General features: G+C 34.9%; 2 protein-coding genes across 3 annotated transcripts in view; both read left to right on the forward strand.

Moving 5' to 3' along the window:
• The window catches only part of pik3c2a (phosphatidylinositol-4-phosphate 3-kinase, catalytic subunit type 2 alpha), a 70,876-nt gene extending 60,386 nt beyond the window's left edge, over positions 1-10,490 (forward strand). For both annotated transcript variants that reach the window (XM_056477898.1, XM_056477899.1), the window contains exons 24-33: positions 1,310-1,479; positions 1,566-1,722; positions 1,941-2,050; positions 3,554-3,761; positions 3,931-4,055; positions 4,151-4,268; positions 5,116-5,197; positions 6,376-6,485; positions 6,573-6,698; positions 9,377-10,490. In XM_056477898.1, the coding sequence (XP_056333873.1) occupies positions 1,310-1,479; positions 1,566-1,722; positions 1,941-2,050; positions 3,554-3,761; positions 3,931-4,055; positions 4,151-4,268; positions 5,116-5,197; positions 6,376-6,485; positions 6,573-6,698; positions 9,377-9,559 (1,389 nt within the window). In that variant the 3' untranslated portion in view covers positions 9,560-10,490. The remainder of the gene's footprint in view (positions 1-1,309; positions 1,480-1,565; positions 1,723-1,940; positions 2,051-3,553; positions 3,762-3,930; positions 4,056-4,150; positions 4,269-5,115; positions 5,198-6,375; positions 6,486-6,572; positions 6,699-9,376) is intronic.
• Positions 10,491-15,305: 4,815 nt separating this feature from the next.
• Positions 15,306-22,468, forward strand: ppp1r15b (protein phosphatase 1, regulatory subunit 15B). The gene is made up of 3 exons (XM_056478553.1): positions 15,306-15,679; positions 16,977-18,082; positions 21,266-22,468. The coding sequence occupies exons 1-3, from the start codon at positions 15,532-15,534 to the stop codon at positions 21,476-21,478; spliced, it is 1,467 nt and encodes a 488-aa protein (XP_056334528.1). The 5' UTR covers positions 15,306-15,531; the 3' UTR covers positions 21,479-22,468.
• Positions 22,469-22,985: the final 517 nt, after the last annotated feature.

The following is a 22,985-nucleotide window of genomic DNA, read 5'->3' on the forward strand; positions in this document are numbered from 1 at the left end:
GTTCACATTACTCAAATTGCTCCACACTATGGCTGCATCCAAAATCGCATACTTCCATACTATATAGTACGCTATAAACAGTGTGCGAGTCGAGTAGTATGTCCAAATTCATAGTATTCGAAAAACAGTATGTCAGAACTATCCGAATGACCTACTACTTCCTGCAAGGTTTTGAAATGCGCATTTGATGGATGCTACATTATCCCAGGATTCCTTGTTAGAAAATTCATGAATGGGAGCGAAGCATCAAAACTCACGCGGTAACGCCACATGATAATGACAAATGGCAGATATACTACTCGCATTCATACTATACAGAATATATTTTTCTAACAGTCGTGTAGTAAATTTAAGTTCAATTATAGTACCTACTCGAGTAGTAGGCAGATTCGGATGCAGCCTATTACTGAAATGTAATGGTTTGGAATGTTTTTGTATTGTTTTAGTTGGCTTTTCCAAAATAACCACAGAAATATGACTACATTTTCCAAATATCCATTTTGCCATAAATTGTAAATAATCAATTAATAAAACTGTCAATTAAAGATCAAATAAAAAAATTATTGATTTTACAATTTACAATTGCATCCAAAATATTAAATCACTTTAGAAAATTACAGTGAGAGTGAACTCAAAAATAGGGGATTTTTTTGTTCACTATTAAGTTACTATTTAGTACTGTTTATTTACCATACGATAGTCAAAATTTGAAGTAACAGTGAGAAACATATTTAAAATAGTTCTAGACAAGAATGGTTGTTCAATAATTATAGGATGAACGGATTTGATCTACTTCAAATTTTGACTAAGTTACTGTATACTGTACATTCAGAGGTTTATTAATGTGTACGTTGATGAGTATATTAAATACTCAGACTAGTAGGTTACATTTTGCTTTGACGGATAAGTCTTTTGCGTTTGATAGACTCTATGCTTTTATTAACGAACAGCTTTGTGGCTGGGTCCTGTAATTTTCTTGGGAACAGCAACAGCATCAGATCGGCAACTTCAGTTAATTCCATATGCTTGCATCTTATCCATTAATTATATATCCTATTACATCTCAGCGTGAGAAATATGAGGTGTGAGCATGTGAACTGCTTGAAATGTGTGCATCTCGCAGTCAATGTGACTTGAGAGCCCTGAAGTTATGGGGTGATTTTCATTTTTATTTGAACTGTTCCTTTAAGGAAGTCCTCAAAACCAAACGGGGTTGAACTCTGTACTGTCAAGGTGAACCTAATCAAGTGGCTGATGAGTGTATGTGCTGTAGAATAGGAATTTTAAACTTAAAGCTATCTTTTGTCAGGCCTCTGAGAATTTCATCTATACCTGTGCTGGATGCTGTGTGGCCACTTACATCCTTGGCATCTGCGATCGTCACAATGACAACATCATGCTGCGCTCCACTGGCCACATGTTCCACATAGACTTCGGGAAGTTCCTGGGTCACGCACAAATGATTGGGAGTTTTAAAAGGTGAATGAGAAGTTACGTTAATAAAAAACGGCACATTAGGTATTATCATTTAGGTTTATTAATTGTATCGTAATTGTTTCCTATAGGGATCGAGCACCCTTTGTCTTAACTTCTGACATGGCTTATGTCATCAACGGAGGCGAAAGACCCACTAGTCGCTTTCAGCTGTTCGTCGACCTTTGCTCACAAGCCTACAACCTGATCCGCAAACACTCCAACCTCTTCCTCAACCTGCTATCTCTGGTAATATACTGCACCAGACTGCAAACAAAACAGTCATTCACGTGTCATCGTAGGCTCTTGTGTCAACACGAATGCTCAATGTGTAAACGTTCTCCTTGTGTACGATTCCTGACACGTTATTGCACAACTAATGACAAGAAGCAGTTTGCTCAGTTTTGTCATTCAGGACTGCTCCTGCTGACCTGTTTATTGATTAGTTTTGCTAATGTTTTTCACAGATGACACAATCAGGTTTACCCGAGCTGACCGGAGTCCAAGATTTGAAATATGTGCATGATGCTCTTCAGCCTCAGACGACAGATGCAGAGGCTACCATTTTTTTCACAAGGTAGATTTCTACTAAGATAAAGTAGAATTATATTATTTTTGTGGAACTTTTTTGTGAATTAAAGTGATAAAATAAATAAATATTCTATCATCATTTTGCTTACACTTCACTTGTTCCAAACCTCTTTGAGGCCTCGTTTACACTAATATGCTTTAGTTTTAAAATGCATACGTTTTGCTACGGTTATGCCTTCCATCCACACTACTTCAGAGTTTTTCGAGCCCTGAAAACAGAGTGTTTTGGAAACGCTGAAGAGGCCATTTTAATTTTAAAATACTGCTGCTCCGTCCCAGTGTGGATTGAAGAAAACGGAGATATCTGAAAATGGAGGCGTGGCTGCAGACATTCGCACTACCTGATTGGGGCTTTTTATCAATGTAAAGTACAGAAAGTTCAGTCTTGCTTCCTTTTGTTGTGAGTTCAGACTTCGCAAGTTTATAACGAACTCCCGAGGATGCAAGTATGCGTCGGGTAAATCTTCAAATGTAACGGCAGTGTAGCCTACTTTTATAACGTCATTCACCCTGGCTGCATTTCACTATCTTAACAATAAAATGAAAACAAGACTTAAAGCACCGTCTCTTTTAATTTTTAATATTAACAACTTAAACATAACAAACAGAAAAAATGTTAAGGCATCCTGTACATATTTAATTGAAAGTCATCTTCACTGTATGCAAATCTATAACAAAACGGAGCCTAATTACTACCTCCATTCATTTTCATTGGAAAATATGAAACATTAGGCTCACTGTGTGGTTTTGGCAAATTTGTGCTTAATGTCAGGCTATATGCACACAATATCAGTGTACTGTATGTGGTTACATAAATTAATAGGTATATTAATTTATCTTTGCGCGCTCAGCCAAAACACATTACAAGTAGGCTAATAGATTTAGAAGACAGACTAGTTAGATATAAGTCTACTTACTAAGTCTACACAAGATGAATTATACATTGCGTTTAACAACTACAGAGAGATGAAATGCAGCAGCAGATTTGGGATGGACTGGCCCACGCTCTGCTCCTCTCAGTCTCCTCTCACTGCCTGCTATAGCAGCTTTCAGCGCATGCCAGAGTTTGTGTATGGTCACGTGATGTGCCTTTTCAGCAGTGTAGTGTGGACGAAGAGCTGTTCACAAACGCTAGATAAAAAGCCAGTGTGAACGCGGATCGTTTTCATTCTAAAACGTATAAGTGTAAACCGGGCCTTAGTTTCTGTCTTCTGTTAGCAGGAAATGAATGTTTTGGATAGCAGCAGCCATTGATTTAATAGTAATTCAGCAGTATTTTTTGGTTCCTATGGATGTCAATGGCTTCTGCTTTTCAACGTTCTTCAGAATATCTTGTTTTGTGCTCAACAAAGAAAGAAATGGAAAGTTTAGAACCACTGGAGTAAGTGGGAAATATAAATAGGATACATTTTACAGGCTTTAGATTATATGTCAGGCTTTAGATGGTTTAAAAATTCTGTCTCTTTTCTCCAACTGTTTTTCTTTGCAGGTTGATTGAATCCAGTCTGGGCAGCGTGGCTACAAAGTTTAATTTCTTCATCCACAATCTGGCTCAGTTGCGTTTCTCTGGCCTTCCCTCCAATGATGAACCCATCCTGTCGTTTGCTCCTCGGACATACACTATAAAGCAGGACGGCAAGATTCGGGACGCCTCTGTGTTTTCATTTCAAAAGAGATATAACCCAGAGAAGCACTATGTAAGCACATCTAAATTATAATATAGCACCAAATAAAACATTCTTAAAGAATATTAATTATGTGATATGCAATTTATATTTTCCTACAACACACAATGTGTAATAAATGCTTAACATGTTTAGACAATTAATTGATAATTTCACCTGATTTATGTTTCTTTCTTTTTAGACGTATGTTATTCGGATTCTAAGGGAAGGTCAGAGCGAGCCACAGTTTGTTTTCCGCACATTTGATGAGTTTCAGGAATTGCACAACAAATTGACCATCCTATTCCAATTGTGGAAGCTTCCAGGGTATGTGCAGTAAATATACCATTTGTGCCAGATACATCAAATACTGCTAGATTTGTCAAATACTCTGTGTTCATGAGAATATTCTTCTTCTATAGGTTTCCCAGTAAGATGGTGCTGGGACGCACACACATCAAGGATGTGGCGTCCAAGAGGAAGGTTGAATTGAATAGTTATGTGCACAATCTGATGAGGAGTTCAACAGAGGTCGCCCAGGTGGGTAATCGATAGGGCCAGACAGAATCTGCGGACATTTTTCGCTATTTCCACAGAGAATTTTGTAAAAAAAATCTGCTGATTTATGTGGAATGATTTTGGGAGTATCATAACTAAAAACGAATTAAAAAAAAATAATACCTTTTTATTTATAATATATCTATTAAAAGACAGAAAATATTACTTTACAAACTGTATTGTAAATAAATCATATGAGCGTTTTCATATTACTACTGAAATGAATATAAAAACCGAATAGATACATTTAACACACATTTATAGAAATAAATCAATAGACTCAATGATGGGCTAAAAATCTGCGAATTTCTGCGTGGGCATATTCTGTGTGGGCCTAGTAATAGGATATTTCGTTTAATATTAAGTGAAATAAAACTGTTTACACTTTGTCAGTGTTACACTTGTACATTTTTACTGTTCATGAAAATAGATGTTGATATATTACGTTATGTAAATGCTTTCATGTTTTGTCACTGGTCAGCGTCATTTTTTTCTTCTTTTTAAGTAAAAATACATATTTATATTTTTTAGGATTATTTATTGAATAGAAAGTTTCAAAAACATAATTTTAAACGGTTTTCGTAACTATGAAAATCTATTATAAAATGTACATAAATATATATATATATATATATATATATATATATATATATATATATATATATATATATATATATATATATATATATATAAATAACTGAATTTAAATATAATTATTAATGATTTATTTATGTACATTTTATAATAGATTTTCATAGATTAAATATATTATGTTATATTATATTATATTATGTAATAAAGTATGTAAATAAAAGTTTTTATTTCTTAGTGTGATCTGATCTACACATTCTTCCACCCTATCGCAAGAGATGACAAGACTGAAGGGGTTGATACCCTATCAAAAACTCCAGGTATGTACACTACATCATAGTTTAGGTTACTCAAGTCATCTGTTAAAGGCATAGTTCACACAAATATTTAAATTCAGTCATTACTTTTAGTGCTATTTAATGCATAATCACGACTAACCGAATACAAAATAAGTTTGTATTAACGTGATATGTTTGTAATTTAGTTATAAATATTTGAAGTGTATATTTAAACATTTTATAAGTAATAAGTATGAAAGGATATTCCAAGCAATGGATTGTTAACTGCACTGTTTGATTGCATTAATTGCACACTATGTATTGTTAATTATTTTTGAAGTTATATGGGCTTAGGTGAAAAACAAGCCATTAGCACTGCGGTTCACTTAGTCTCACCCAGAAATGGCAAAGAAGCGCATTGCATTTACATTTACATTTACATTTAGTCATTTAGCAGACGCTTTTATCCAAAGCGACTTACAAATGAGGACAAGGAAGCAATTTACACAACTATAAGAGCAGCAGTGAACAAGTGCTATAGACAAGTTTCAGGTGTGTAAAGTCTAAGAAGCAAAGCATTAGATTTTTTTTTTTTTTTTTTTGAGAGAGTACAGTTAGTGTTTTTACATTTACAATTAGCTTTTACATTAAAAAAAACCCTGGGTAAAAAGGCCAAAAATCCTCCCAAAATGTGTCCAAGTAGTTCCATCACAGAGTTAAATATTTTTTTAAAGCCAGACAGATGGATGTGACAACTTGCTGCTACAGTGAACACAACGGATCTGTTTACCTTGGGGGAGAAGTTTTTTGTGTGTGTCTGAGTGTGTGTGTGTGTGTGTGCGCGTGTGTGCGTGCGTGCGTGCGTGTGTGTCTAATTTCTATTTATTTGTGTTCTACAATCTGTGTGCTTTTCCAGGGTGAGTCAGAGTGAAATGTGGTGCAAAAAAGTTAAAACTTTAGATTAATACTTTTTGATAATGTATACTATGTATTTATTATTCATTATATTAGTCATTATATGAATTAGCACATCACATCATTGAAGCAGAGTGGGTAAACAATGACTGAATTCGAATGATTATTATTACTTTAATGTTTTTTCAAGCTTTTCTTTAAACAGATTTGATATTTTGGTTCTTTTAAAAATGAATTTTCATTTGTTTCCTGTCAACTGCTTTGTATGTCATAAAATTTATATTTAAATTTATATTGTTTTTCAGACATGCCTCCAGTGAGTCCCACCACTGGCCGTGTGGAGGGTGAGGTGAAGCTGTCAGTGTCCTACAGAAACAGCACACTCTTCATCATGGTCATGCACATTAAAGACCTGGTGAGAAATAGCACAAGCTTCTGTCTTTAAAAAGACTCTAGTTTCAGCTCATTCCAAAATCTCATCTGTTCTTCTCCCTAAAACCAGATGTCCAATGACGGAGCAGACCCAAACCCTTATGTGAAAACATACCTTCTCCCAGACCCCCACAAAACCTCCAAACGCAAAACAAAGATTGCGAGGAAGACGAGGAACCCAACGTTTAATGAAATGGTAAGCTAACCTACCTTTTTTCATCATGTTTATGGTTAGTGCATATTTTAGTGTCAAATGGATTGCACCAAGCAATTCAAAAAGTGGATTTGCTCTTAATCCCAAAAACTGTTTCTTAAATCCTTGTGAGTGTGAGTGCAATGGCAATTTATTTTTAATTATTATGTCAAAATAATATCCTAATGAGAACAATTAGTCATATTTAATATTATAGTTTATATGAATTTTCACAAAACAATTTACTATTCAGATATATGTATATATATATATATATATATATATATATATATATATATATATATATATATATATATATATATATATATATATATATATATATATATATATATATATTATATATATATATATATATATATATATATATATATATATATATATATATATATATTTATTTATTTATTTCATCTTTTGGCCTTTTAATGCTATACAGAATGTTATTTTTTTTAATAGTTGCAATGTAATTGTTTATTCAAATTAAGTTCCTGCTCAAGAGATATACGATATAGAATGCAGCTTGTAAGCAGGGTTGCCAGGTTATTGCAAAAAGCAGCCTAATGGCCAATTAAAATTGCCTAATAAAATCAAAACTCAAAATATGCCACCGGCCATTTGTAAAATACACATTTTACATCACTATATGCATTCTACATGGTTTCTTCTTTGAAAATAAACGTTTATTAGTAATTATAAAAATACTGTTATTATAAAAATCATCAGGTGACTGCGGCATATCGTCAACTCATCAGAAGCAAACCTCAAACTTATGAAATAATTTCACATTAACTATAAAGATATTAAATATTTTTTACATTGGTAGACTATAAAGTTAGAGTAAAAATACATCAATGTAAATATAATTAATTCAAAACAATTAATACGATATAATATACTTATATATTATATATTATATATAATAGTTTACTTATATAAACCCAAATATTGGCAATACAGCCTGCAATTATAAAACCAACAGAAATTACAATGGGATTTATTAAAACTACATTTATTTTAAAAACTTTAAACCCTACACCCTAAAAATCCTAGAAGTGTTAATTTAAACAGAAAAGTATGCTTATCATTTAACAGAAATATAACTATATACACTAAACATTTTCGCTTGCTTGCCATTAGTTTGCAGTTTATGCAACTTTTGAATATACTGCAAAATGATATATATTATAATGTTTATAGCTGTATGAGCAATATCACATCAGTTGCAGTGCGATATGGCTGTATATTGGCTCTGTTGGGAGGCGTGCGTTGGCTCGAGGTCACAGGTTGAGTGCCTTAGTGCCCCCCACTAGTGCTGATATACAATCATATTGCAATGCTACGAGTATGTTATTGCGTTTATACAACAGTTCGACTACATAATCGTGTATATAAAAAAGAAAATCAAACACAGAGAGTCTAAAAACCCTTTTATTAGAGGAACTACTTCAGCCACTCATTCACATCTGCAGCTGACGTCAGAAAAGCAGAAACCGTTGCTACTTCTCACACGTCACTTTGAAGCCAGTATTTGAATGATACTTTAGCCTACTGTCTAAAGTGATGACAAAACAGGTGAGTTTGCTGATATTTTAAGATTATAAGGCTGAACGGCATGAAATGCCATCAGTTTAGAGGCATTTCCCAGAATTTCTGTTGCGATCAGGATATCACAATAATTGTCCCCAAAAAAGCCAAAGCAAAGCAATCACTACCAGTACCCAAAGAAAAGAGAGATATCTACTTAGAATATCACTTACCTGATTTATAATGATTTGTTCAGCTGTAGTTGGAAACTTACACTTTGGAAATGCTGTTTTTCTTACCCAAGTACTTATTATGCAATCTCTGTCTTCATCTTGTGGCGGAACGTCAACCATCACTTTCTTTGGTCTGCTCAGACAGGCTGATGGCAGCCGATGCACTGAATCCGATGCTCTGAAATTATAAATATTATAAAATAGGCACTATCCTTATAAATAAACTGCATAGTTGCAATCTAAACAACTACATTATAGACTAAAAAAGCCTCAAAGGTACATTATGTTGTCCAACAGCTGCAATATTTGTCAAACTGTGTGTCCTGCTTGTCGCTGTATATGGGCGGAGTAATACACAAGAGTGCTGCAACAATATCGTATGACTATCAGCCAATCAGATTCAAGAACCAGACAGAACTGTTGTAGAAATATAGATGTAGAAATATGAATATAGCTGCAAAATAATGATGATAAAGTTATTTATATTCCAGAAAATACAGTACATTTTAAACTTGTAAAACTCATTCTTGAGGTGCAGCTGATCACAGAGAGTTGGAACAGATCTTTTGATCTCAGTTTCTTAGCAAATCCTGTTATGTAGACATGTTTATACGTGTTACTATGGAGACATGTTATACGCTTCTGTCAGTCAATTGGTTGGGCTGGGAAAACTGCTCTTTTATGTCATGTTGTGGTGGGCCTCATAGTCACTGGAATTTGGATCCTATTTTAACGTCAGGAAATTTAAAAAAAGAAAGACTTGTTGTGTTTGTATCACTCTAATACAACAGTGCGCACACTACACATACACATAAACACAGTTCTGTCCAAACAACTTCCAAAAGTTGATTTTTGCATCAAAGGTGCCCTTTAAAACTGAAGTTCAACTTCCTTCTCTCTCTGCAGCTGGTGTATAGCGGGTACAGTAAGGAAACCCTGAAGCAAAGGGAACTTCAGCTTAGTGTGCTCAGTGCCGAGTCTCTGCGAGAGAACTGCTATTTGGGAGGAATCACCCTCAGCCTTAAAGACTTTGACCTCAGCAGAGAGACGGTCAAGTGGTACAAACTCACCACAGTGCCCTACTTCTAGATCCAGCCATCCCTCCACACCAGTCTGCCCTGAAAAGGTGACATTACTGCAACAAGTGCCCTTACAGGACCACTCGTACACCCTCATAACTCCCTTCTCTTTCTCTATCTCTCTCTATGACACTAATCAAGGCTGAGTCCTTGTTGAAAGAATCAATCCACATAACTATATGTGTGTGTGTAAAATCGACATTCGTGTTCTGTACATTTGGAACTGAAGAGGACCAAACGGCTCACTTAAAGAAGAGTTTATATTATTATAATTATTCTATTATTATATAAGATATATATATAGAGAGATTGACGCTTGTATTTTTAAAACTGCTCATTTTTACACTTTCTACAGATGCATTTAAAGGTTTTGAGGTATGAAAAGGAGCGCAGCAGATCTCACTGTGCTTTTGATATCGTGCCAAATGAACTGAACAAACTCGAGACCACTTCCCTTTTAGGGAACAATAACAGGGTGCCTTCACACGCTCTCCTTTCAGTTTCGCTCTTCCCAGTCCTTATGAGGTTAAAAACAAAACCCTGTTTTGTAAGATAGTGTAGTATTTGAGTGGAATCGAAATTAAGCTGTTTTTTTAATGGCACTCATGAATTTGTATAACAAACTGTCTATGAAAAGGGAAATAAAAAAGTGGCTAAAAGCTACTGCCAGAGCTCAGTTAATCGTAATCAATGAGTTTACCAGGAGGCTTTTAAAAATAATAATAATAATACAAAAGATGTACAAGATTGTCTTCACTCACTCCACAAATAGTGACTTGATTCACTGTTTTATGACTGTTAAAAAAAGATGAAAAAACATTTTGAATGGATATTAACATGGCCAGTTATTTATTGGTTATCTTTAACCTGACCGAATCAATGTTTGCTGTAATTCTGTCTCTCTCTCTCTTAAGGAAAATTAAATGTTTTTTGAACACCTGTTTAATTGTTTTTGTTCTGAAGTTTCTTTAGTGGAGATGTGTACTGTGACCAGCAGGTGGCAGTCGTGACACACAATGCTGTAATTCTTGCACGCACATGTTTTCATTTTGAGCTGAATCCAGCTTTATTTTATTTTGTGCCCTGTGAATTCCAGTGTTGATTTGGTATTATTTATATACTATTATGGTATTTATTAATGTTTAAAAATGATTTCAGAACAGAGACCTTGATCCATACAAGTTTTAGATATTAAAGTTTCAGTACTAAAGTTCAAAACCTTATATTCATTTATTCAGTCCTTTATTTATTGATATTTTTTTCACTAAAATCAATAAATTATTAATATAGTACAACAACTATATTATATATTATTATAATAAATTATATTGCATAACATTATATTATATTAAATTAAACATTGTTATGTTATATTAAATAGTATTATGTTATATTATTATATTATATATTATGTATTATTATATATTAATATATTATTTTATTATTATATTATATTATATGTTGTGCGAATTCTGGTGTTGATTTAGAATTATCTATGTTCTCTTTCAGCATGTATTATTATTTTTAATTATTTTCACCTTGGTTCAGGACATGCATAATTTAGATTTGATTTTATGGACAAAAAAAAGAATATGGGACTGAATAATTACAATATTAATTATAAGTAAGTACTAGTAATGTAGCAAAACATTTATATACTTACTGGTACTTACTTAAAATGGGTTTTATGCATACGGACTTTCAAATTCAGTCCGCCAGCCCAAGGGCTTACAGTGAATTGTCATCCCATAAAAAAAATCGCTGCGTTTAAGATCTGATTTCTTTTAAAAACAGCAACCATCACTGCCTGGCTGAGATATGATATAAAGTGGGCATTAGACCAAACAAGAAGCACTGCATTAAATTCTATTTTTCCATGCCATGTCTTTTAAAATATGGAAATTAATTTTGCCCCAGAATTTTCAATGGAGTGTTTACACTAGCCTGCTGCCAATGACGGCTCCTGCGTTTAAACAGTTTTTAATCTCTTTTTATGCTTTAACAACCAAATGGTTGCATAGCGGATTATACTTGAATTACATTACAACATCAATGCTGTGAAAGGAAGCTTATGAAATTGAAAATAGTTGCATAAACCTTTCACCAGAAGTTTTCTGAAAAACACTAGCTGTGCATAAAGCTCATTATTATTGTAAATATTCAGTCTTATATTTAGTTGTTTTTCTCCTTAAAATCAGTTCATTATTAATTTGTGTTCATTTATTTGTAAACAACAATAAAACATATAAACATAATATTATATATAACAATATTATGTTATATTTTGTTATATTATGTTACCGTTTTTGTGAAATATTTAAAGTTTTCATTATTTATTCCATCTTTATTTCAAATAATGATTCAAATGATTTGCAGTTGTTTTAAGTAACAACAAAGCTATAATTTATAGCAGCGAAAAACAGTGGGAAAGTTTACAGATGCTAATTAATTGCATTTGCTTCCACTCAGATGGCTGTTTAGGCTTCTGTTGTATCGGTACACAAGAAGTCAAAGGTCACCAATACACCAGTCAAAATATCTTCATTTGTCATACAGGTTTAACATAACGCCGAGGGTAAGTAGCAGATTTAATTGTCATGTTTGGTTGAACTACTGTAAAGCTTTTGACCCTCACGTAATAATGATTTCTGCTGAGCCGCTGTCTGTGTGAACATTACTATTCATTAGTGGTGTGACACAGGTGCTTCATCATTAGCAGTAAAATGTGAAATGTCAAAAAGGCCTGACCTCAGATCTGCCAGCGTTTCTGTGGCGCCTCATTAAACAGGCTGTTGCTGAGAGAAAGCATCTGGAGGAAAACAGAAAAGCAGTCCAGCCAATGCACACATTTGCTTTGTCTCCAAGGTGAGAGCTCATTGATATACAAGTATGCATGATTCAACATGAGTTCATGTTGTATATTTCAGGATTTATAGATTTATTCTGTCCATCGATCCATTACATTTTACACTTTGTAAGTTGCTGGTGTCATAAAGAAACAGTTCACCCAAAAATGTAAAGTTAAATGTGCATCTCTGTATTCGATGACAATCTCAACTGAAATATGAAGAGAGGGTGGGGCATAGAGTATCTCCTTTTAAAAATCATCCAATAGCGTTTAGTTTTCATCACAGCTCTGCCAGTGAGAGTGCTTGATCAAGCGCATCAAATGAAAACAAGAAGTGTTTTGAAGAGGGCGGAACTTGCCTGATACTAGAGAGCATTTGATTGGCCAAGATTTGATGAAAAAATTATGTTTGAGGTGATGTAAAAAAAAAATCGTTGATCCATTTAGGCGGAAGTGACCAACTGGAGGCTTTGGATGTTTAGACACAGCCATATCACCCTGCAGCCCAAGACCAGTTACTCACTGAAGCTAAGCAGGGCTGAGCCTGGTCAGTACCTGGATGGGAGACCACAAGGGAAAAACTAACTTGCTCGAAGTGGTGTTAGTGAGGCCAGCAGGAGGCGCTCAGCCTGTGGTCTGTGTGAGTCCTAATGCCCCAGTATAGTTAAGGAGACACTATGCTGTCAGTGAGCATTGTCTTTCAGATGAGACATTAAACCTGTGGCTGCTGTCGCATCATCCAAGTGGATGCTGCACACTGGTGGTGGTGTGGAGAGATGCAGAATTTGGAACACACTAGCTTATAGCTATCCTTTAAACTAACATACTGATACATTTTTTAAAAATAAATAAATATATATATTTCACAGGACCTTCAATGTAAAAAAAATAAGTAAAGTTTACTCAACGCGCAGCTTTTTTGAGTTGATTCAACGTTTAACCCAAATACTGCACTTGACTTGATTTACTGTAAGTTAAGTCAACTCAAAAGCAAGTTGCCTTAACATCCATAATTTACTGTAGTCACCTGCAAGGCATCTCATATATGACTTTTTTCAGTTGAGCACAGTCAGAGTATTATATGTTTTAGGCTCTTTCATGCTGTATGATGGGTTGGCTTTTCATTTTAAAGCTTCCAAAAGTGCATAAATCTTTCGTCAATCTAACCCGTACGCCAACCGGAGTTTAACACATGCCTTATGAAGTGGATCTTTGTATTTTCATTTAACAAATATATTTATCATTTTTAGACATGTAATTGGTTATAGATAATAGTTTAATCTCACAAATAGTAACTTATTTGTTAGTAACTGAATTACACATTATAAAAGTATCTGACTACCAGGAAAAGTAATTATTTTGTCAGATTTTTTTGGTTTTAAAGAAAAATGTCAAAAACTTGGATTCCGGCAATGTTAAATTTGTTAAATAAATTTGACTTATATTGAGTCCATTTCTATTAGAAAACATTTTTATGTCTGCGCCAGTGGTGTAGTGGTTAAGTTAGTCAACACATGCACTTCGGCGCTCATGGTGACCAGAGTTTGATTCCCGCCTTGTGGTTCTATGCCAATCCTTCCCCTCTCTCTGCTCCCCATGCTTTCCTGTCAATACTCTACATTTTCCTATCCATTAAAGGTGAAAACCCCCAAAAAATAATTATAAAAAAAGAAAACATTTTTATTATTTATACAGAGAAATTTGTACAACATGGCAAGTTGTGCCAGAGCTATAAAGCTAATTTGCATCTGTTGTCCCTGGGCAGGAAGTTGTAACAAGTTTAACAATATTGGGAAAAAAATAGTACAATATACACTTACAGCACAATACATACAGTACATCATACTCAATAAAATGAAATTAAATCAGTGGTTGCATATCTGATATTTTTTTAGCCAAACTTAATAGACAGTTTTAAAAATATTAAACATGGTACGTTATACACTTTTCTATGCAATATTAATGTTGTTGGGGGACAATGTGAGAGACACATATCACATGTACAGTAACATTGTCATTACTATAGTGGAACAATACAACATGGTTTAGACTTTTAATCATTGCACAGACCACAACTGGCCAACAAATAAGTCTATAAACATTATGCTTGCTCTATTTTTGTTGCATATATTATTGCAGTGTTGTATCTAAAAACTATATATGGCGATCTTATTTTCATAATGTACAGTTCATTTCCCCACATAAAATATACTATAGTGATTTATAGTAAACAGTGTTTTTGAACCATACTATATTGTAAGTGTATTATACTGTGCTTATTTTTGTAGGCTATTTGTTAATATAATGCTATTCTGTAGAATTAACTATAGTGGACTGATCAATTGTAAGAAATATGTATTATGCTTTAGTTTTTACTGTAGTAAACTGGTGTATAGTATTGTAATATGTCCTATAGTTGTAGAAAACTACAGTATTGTAATTATTGTAGGCTAATTGATGACAGTTGTTGTGTTACAATAGCAATTACAGCAGCACAGCAATAGATTCATTTAGGTACTTCACCATAGTATGATTTAAAGCACTGTAGTATTTAAATGACGTATTTTTCGTGTGGTCCACATCACACTGACTGGAGTATTCAGTCTATGAAACAAACAAACCAACAAAACATTACTTTCCATTCATTAGAAAATGTATGATTTAAAAGGAATATCAAAGCAATTGTGCCTTGTATAGAGTAAGCTTGTAGTAGAGTGATGTAAGAGAAGAAACTATACCTGTGGTTTCATGATTTGTCACATGGGACACCAAACCATGCGTCACTCGCCTACACCATCACACGGGCGTGGTTTATTACAAAAGGGGGCGGTGTTTACGTGAGTGACACACAAGCGATCAAATCAAAATGTCGCCTTGTTGCTGGCTGGATATACTTGTTTATAGTGGAGCGCTTTCTTAAGTTTGAGCTGTTTGTCATCGACGCACGTTCATTCAGAGCTGCTGTAAACCTGAATTGGCGATCATGAGCACCTCAGCAGCTTTCGCTCGGAGTTAACGCTCACTTATCGGGGAAGATGTGGTTAGCGAACTTCGGAAATCAGCCGATACATTACTACCGAGAGAACAAACTAAGGGACGAGTATCAGAATACGTGACAGGGTATTTGCTTGAGGATGAAGAGGAGCACGTCGGAACGGACCGCGCTGCGGCGGTTCGGGGACAGCGGGATGATGCTCCTGCCCTGGACCAAACAGATCCTGACGGTGGTGTGGGAGCACCTGCGACTGCTGGTCCAGGTCATCTGCTGCACACTAATGACGGGTAATTTATGCTTTCACAAGCTATTTGAACGGGTTTACATTATGAAATCACCGATATTATGTTATATTTAGATGAGTTTATAGCTGTAGGCTATTATTCCTACTGATATTTGCAAGCATGAAGAGTAATTTATGCTTTTAAAGTCTTTTTGAACGGTTTCAATTTAACCGATTTTATAATATTATACCATCAGTCCATAGATGTTGGCTATTATTTTCCGAATAATTTTACATAGATTATTTTCGATAATCAATGCAGTGATCTTTTTAGATAAGTTCAAAGATGTACATGTGGGCTGTTAATCTTGTTGATATCTACAAAATTGTTGAGATCTTTTATATTTCTATACAAGATTTACATAACCATTCATTTTCATTCATTAATTTAACGTTAGCAGAATGTTCTGTCCTTAAGCAACTTGGACAAAAGCAAATGAGTTTTTTTGTTGTTGTTGTTTTTATAAGGAAAAAATATTAATAGTTATACAATACAATTTTTTTTTTGTGAAACTGAATGAAATTATAAGAGCAAAAGTGAACCCGCCTATTCTTTATTACCTAGCTTCTTTAATTCTTCTTAGCTTTTTTTTTTAAATAATTTTTATAATGTCGATTATATTAGTAAATGAAGAAAATAGGCTGCATTAAAACAATAATATATAATTGTGTTAATAAAATATATTAAATGTCAAATATTATTTATAAATGTCAAATATATATATATATATATATATATATATATATATATATATATATATATATATATATATATATATATATATATATTAATGCTGCCTATTATCGTCACACATAATATTTTGTAAAGAGAACTATATTCCATTTTTTTTCTGTGTAAGAATGTTATCATTCATGTATATGTTTTATCATATAACACACAGAAAAAAACTTTTATTCTGTAAACTACTGATGTTGTCATTTATGTATTTGTTTGGCATACAATTACATCACTTTCTCAGGCATGTTTATATTCATTTTAGATGACACAATACCAATGCTTTTACTTCAGAAGAGTTGAATCAATATTTGATGGATTAATCCTGATTTGGAACCCTACCAAATATATATAAAACATTTTAATCTGACCAATTGTCATTTTCTGAAGAATGAATAAATCAGTTAATAAAAGCTGTAAATGATCATATATTTATTTGGAATTTGAAAGAAATGTTACCATACCTTTAGTCAGTGATAAAATACAACATACTACTTATTTATTTGTTTGTTTGTGTTTAATAAAAATCTAAAGTAACTCCAGTAACTCTCTGTTTGGTCCTCAGTTTTCCAGATGTTCCGGTTTGAAGTCCATCTGAGAATTACAGACGAGACAGGGCAACACATTCAGCACATGACAAGTAGCACAGGAGACCCCTCTGACAGTTTCCTGCTCTCATCCCTGTTTGAAAACAACGCAAACATTGTGGTCGGGGGTTCCAGTCCTCTTTCTAAATTCGGCAGGGACCCATTCGATGTGAGCTCCCACTCCAGAGCCGTCTTGTCCAGTTTGGTCAGCGATGAACTCTGTTGCTCCCTGGTGGACGACCTCGTGTCCCACGCAACCGAGTGTCTCAACGACACAGAGGATCTCTGCATTGGAGATCACTCTGTGTGGAAACACGGATATGACTGGACTGTATTAGGAGGTTCCGAGAGTAAGTGCGGTTCAGAAAGCACTTGTACGTTCAGCGCACATGTGGCAGGGTTCACGAAGGAGTTTGTAAAGCATCAGAAACCCATTAGCAATCCTGATTCGTGTGGTTTATCAAAGGAGAATATTCAATCTTCACGTCAAGTACAGTCCATTGGTCATTTCTCAGACAGCGAGTTCAGCTGGGGCAGCACAGACAGCTCTTGTTTTGAAGGAGAACGTGAGGAAAGCGACAAACTCTGGGATCTTCTGACCAAGTCGACTGACCCATATCACCCGCTGCACTTCACAGCGTGCTTGTCCACTGTAGTTACTGAAAAACGCAAACCAGACGTGGTTTCAAAAGCAGAAAGTCCCTCGGCATCTCAGTCCACTGTGTCTACAAGCTCCGATTCTTCCAAACCAGGTTCTGAAGATGAAGAAGAAGAGGCCTTATGGAGATCCCTTTCTCAAAATGACGACCCATATCATCCTTTGAATTTCAGAGCCCCTCTTCAAAGCTCATCTGCGACTCCAGTATCTTCCAAATGCGATTCGCCCAGCAACAATACGCAAAATACACCAATCGGACTCCCTAAATCTTCAAGGCGCTCAAAGCCGGCTTTACTGCCAAACAAAGTGGCCCGCCATTGCTGCCGCAAACTATCAATTGAGACATTATCAGTGGTGCCATGGAGAAGACATGTTGGTGTGACATCTGTTCAAGGCAACCAGAAGAGAAGTCCAAGATTAAAGAAGGTAATGATCAGTCATAAATGAACCATTCACCTAAAAATGAAAGTTTGCAGTTGATAAACTCACCCTTATATCATCCAGGATGTACTGTAGGTGATTTTGTTTCATTAGAACATTGAAGAAGATTTTGCCTGAAAGCGTGGTCCTTGGAGGTTCACTTAAGGGGTTAGTTCACTTAAAAATGAAAGTTCTGTTATTAATTACTCACCCTAGGCGACAGTGGGTAGTACGATCGTCTCACAGCAAGAAGGTCACTGGGTGATCCCGGCTGGGTCAGTTGGCATTTCTGTGTAGAGTTCATGTGCATGTTCTCCTCGTGTTCATGTTGGTTTCCTCCGGGTGCTCCGGTTTCCCCCCCACAGTCCAAAGACATGCACTATAGGTGAATTTAATAAACTAAATTGTTCGTAGATTATGTGTGTGAATGAGTGTGTATGGATGTTTCCCAGTACTGGGTTGCAGCATGGAAGGGCTGTGTAAAACATATGCTGGATAAGTTGGTGGTTCATTCCACTGTGGTGACCCCAGATGAATAAAGGGACTAAGCCGAAGGAAAATTAATCAATAATTACTCGCCCTCATTTTTTTTTTCAATCCCCTGAGACATTTGTTTATTTTCAGAACACAAATGAAGATATTTTAGATGAAAACTGAGAGCTCCCTCATCCTCCATAAACAGCAATGATCCCAAGACGTCCAAAAAACATTGTCAAAACTTTTAATGTGACTTCAAAATAATAAAAAGAATGACTTTGTTCCCATATTTCTTCCACGTCATGTTGAACTGTCCATTTTACACACACATCCTGATGTAGGAGACAATGTATAGGCGAACTAAGTTGTATTTAAAGTTATTTACTGCTTAAAAGAGCTCATGGAGCTTCTTGTGATTACAGTTAAAACACTGAGGTGCCATGTTTTGACAGCAGCCCCTTTCACACATACAGACCTTTCCAGAAAATTACTGGCAATTTTCCGGAAAGGTCTGTATGTGTGAACAGGCCTTTTTTGAAAATACCGGTAAATTCATTCTGGCAATTTTCCGGAAAGAGAAGTTGTAACATCACTGGTAATTTGCTGGAATGCTGCGATGTGTGAACGCAGAAGGAAAATTGCTTGAAACAGCATATTCACACTTCGAACAAGCTGACGTGAGACGTCTACTTTAGCAAATGAAAAATGTTCATGAAAATAAACGAATATTTTTCCAGATACATTTAACTGCTAGATGTTAGTCAGATAACATTTCTATCTTCCTTCTTAATGCCAACTGTGTGACATGCGAAAGTGTTTCTCTATATGTTTTTATGGAAGTTGTTCACAATACTTATCCATCCACAGAGCTTGTAATGTCGGCAAATGTTTACAAATACTACTGCAGTCGTTTAGAGCTCATTTCTGGTTAATGATGTCAGAATTTACCGGTATTTTGAAATGGATGAATGGTCTTTTCCGGAAAAATTCTGTAATGTCCATGCCTGTATGAACAGTGCTTTTTTTAAATATACCGGTAAAGGCGTTGCGGAAATTTTCCGGATATTTACCAGTATCACTGCATGAAAGGGGCTAGTGTTTTTGGTTCCAATTCTGGACTTTGAACATCTCTGTCTGAACTATCTCAGGGGATTGGAACAACATGAGTGTGAGTAATTAATAGCTGAATTTGTGTTTATTGGTGAACTGGGTACATATATAAAAAGTTGCTCAAGTGTGGGCTTTGTTCTCCATACCTCATTATGTGACAGGAAGCTTGTGCTCTAGACTATTGTGAATGCACCCATGATCCTGAGCCTGTGGCTTAATCATGTGGTTATAAATGTTCAGATTATCGTTTTGCTTCATTAGAGCGTAATGATTTTTCAGGAGCTACAGGTATTAAATCAGTATTGATAGTATGTGTTTTTACGCTGAAAGTGTTTGTAGTAGTTGACTTGCATTATATGAATTACCAAGAAATACAGTTTCAGCTAGAGATTTTCTTTAATGTTCTACTCAAGAGAAAATGTCACCTACCAGGTCAACAAAACTAGGCCAACAGCTAGTTAAAACTAGCCCAGTCATTTCAAAATTTAAAGTATGCCACTGCCTGTTTGTAAAACACTACATATTGTGAATTTTAATTTTTAATAAAATTTATTTAAAAAAAAATCAAATAAGAATTCATATAATAAGTCAATTGTAAATCGACAGGTTTTCTTCTGTAGATTACATATACCTTTGCAGTTGATAGCCTGGAAAGTCCTGTTACCAAGGAAACAAAAACAGCCACTCATACAGTCTCTCTTGTAGAGCTTCTGCACCTCAAAGTGTTTCATCTTCCCACCACAGTTTTTATCATGTGTAGAATGTGAATTATTTGGTAGAGTAAATTATATCAGTGCAAAAAAGTAAATAAAATTAATACAATATATAACATTTTAAACCTGCTGAATAACAAAAAACATCCTGCTGAAAATAGTCCAATTTATTGTGAAAACGACTGACTTGGCAACCTGAGGGTGAGTCATAGATATATACACTAGATATCACATACGGGCCCTGAGCATGCGTCACTAGTGCCGCCACATTTGTATAGTGCTCCTAGGACAAATGTGATTCAACCACACTAGTCAAGACTAAAGCCAATGTGCGCGACCCTGTACTAAAATGGCGGCTCTATTGACGCATTCCGTCCAACAGTGTATGCGACATCTAATGTAAATATCTATGAGGGTGAATAAGTTAAGAGCAAATCTCCATTTTTGGGTGAACTATTCATTTTAGCTTCATTGTGATATCTTAAGGATAACTCATCCACCGATTTTCAAACCAGGTAGCATTCTGTTTGTCAGTGTTGTGAATTTACATGAACACAGCTGAAATCCACATGATGATCCTATTTTGGCCTGATGTGAAACTACAGAGTGAAGATTTCGCCAGCTAAATATCACAGAGCAACTGTAAAACATTTTGTAAGTAAAGTAACACTGAACTACAAATGAAATACAAATGTCAACAGCAATTCAAGTGACTGTGTTAGTATCTTCTAGCTTTCACCTACAGACAGGTATTGGGTTTAAAAGTGACTTCTGCGTGAGCTTTACTTCATAACTGCACTTCGGCTTTTCGGCAGAAATGTGCTCATTTGACCAAAACTTTGTGTTGCTTTAGGTAATAAGTAACAGCATATTATTGAATGTTTTCCAGGTGAAATTTTCTCCCGTCCTACAAGTTCACAAGATGCGAGCTTGGTCCTTTGCTCTTCAAGCATCACGTAAGGGGCCGTGGGAGGAGCTGGCGCGGGACAGAGACCGTTTCCGGAAGAGAATCGGTGACACTGAGAAGGCCATTGGCTACTGCTTTAGTTTGTCACACAGGGAAAAGGTGCGGGCCTATAGAGACAGTGTACAGAAGAAATGACCAGCCCTTGACCTCCAAAAAAAAGTCATTTTCATGATTGTAATTATTGATCTTACAGTTCCAGGGCAGGACTCCAGACTCATGCATTGACTTAAATTGACAATCATACCTCACCGCTGTGTCCCAACGCACTGTACTTTGACCGCCACTGAATGTTCATTTAGTTTGATTGCCTTACTGATGTTTTACTGTGACCGAGCACACATTTATTTTTAACACAGCTTGTGGTTATGTTGAAACAGTAGACTAGTGTTTTTATGTTAAGGGTCAGTTCACCCGAAAATGAATATTCTATCCTGATTTACTCATTTTTATTTATTGGCTTTTTAAACACAAAAGAAGAAATGTTTCGTTTTTCTTTCATACAATGAAAGGTTCTGAAGCCTAGTGTTGTTTTGGACTTTCATTGTATAGGCAAAACAGCTGAAACATTCTTCAAAAGATCTTCTCTTGTGTTTGACGAAATAATCTGGATTAGATTGAGCATGAGTAAACCATGACAGCATTTTTGGGTTGTTTATTCAAATGGTTTGAAATGCCTTGAAATTAGGCTGCTATTTTTAATTTATTAATGTTATTCAATTTTTTGTAAAAATGCAAGAAAGATAAACCAAGTTACAATGCAACTAACTATTTACACACACACATATACATTTGTTCAGACACACTTCTATTCAAAAGTTTGAGGTCAGTGAGATTTATTTTCAATAACTGCTTTGGTGCACTCCTTAAAAATATTTTTTTGGGTCACATCTTGTATTAAATAATTTGCTGACACAACTCTGGTAAATAGTAATAAGCAATTTAAAAAAATCATGATAACCTATCGATAAAAGGTCAACCAGGTGGTTATGCTCAACCAGGGTTAAAGTTAGAGTTGTTTTTCAGCACATTATAAATTGACAAAAGAGCGACCGTAAATACATTTATAATTTCACTATATATTTCTATTTAAAATAAATCTATGGTAGTTTCTTTTAAAATATTAAGCAGCCCAACTGTTTAATGCTGTCAAATGATAAGAAGAAGAAATCATTCTAAAGCTAAAATCAGCATTTCAGAATAATTCCTGAAGGATTGTGACACTTTTGTAATACACTTAAAAAATATAATTTGGCTTTGTGTTCAAGCTACTTATTTCAAATAAGCTGAAACAACACAATCTTGAGATTTTTTTTTGGGGGGGGAGGGGGGGCAGCTTAACTGTTTTATGTTCAATCTACTTAAATTTGTTAAGTTAACTTGGTTTGTGTTGGGACAACATGAATGAATATTGTGTGCACTGGAAAAAAATGCTGGGTTCCACACAATAGATTTGTGTTGGGACAAAATGAAAGAATTAAGTTAACTGATTAGTTTTTACAAATTTAAGTTGATTGAACATACAACAATGTAGTTGTCCCAACAACAACTGAGGAATTGTGTTGTTTCTGTTCATTTTAAATAAGTAGTTTGAACAAACAGCAAACATCATTTTTTGAGCATATATTCTGTATTTTTAATCCGG

The sequence above is a fragment of the Danio aesculapii genome, chromosome 18 (genome assembly GCF_903798145.1).
Source record: "Danio aesculapii chromosome 18, fDanAes4.1, whole genome shotgun sequence".
Lineage (NCBI taxonomy): Eukaryota > Metazoa > Chordata > Actinopteri > Cypriniformes > Danionidae > Danio > Danio aesculapii.

Coding starts and splice junctions, on each gene's coding strand:
- ppp1r15b (XM_056478553.1), top strand. CDS start 15,532: ATGAAGAGGAGCACGTCGGAACGGACCGCGCTGCGGCGGTTCGGGGAC. Junction 15,680..16,976: donor CTGCTGCACACTAATGACGG/GTAATTTATGCT, acceptor TTTGGTCCTCAG/TTTTCCAGATGTTCCGGTTT. Junction 18,083..21,265: donor GAAGTCCAAGATTAAAGAAG/GTAATGATCAGT, acceptor AATGTTTTCCAG/GTGAAATTTTCTCCCGTCCT.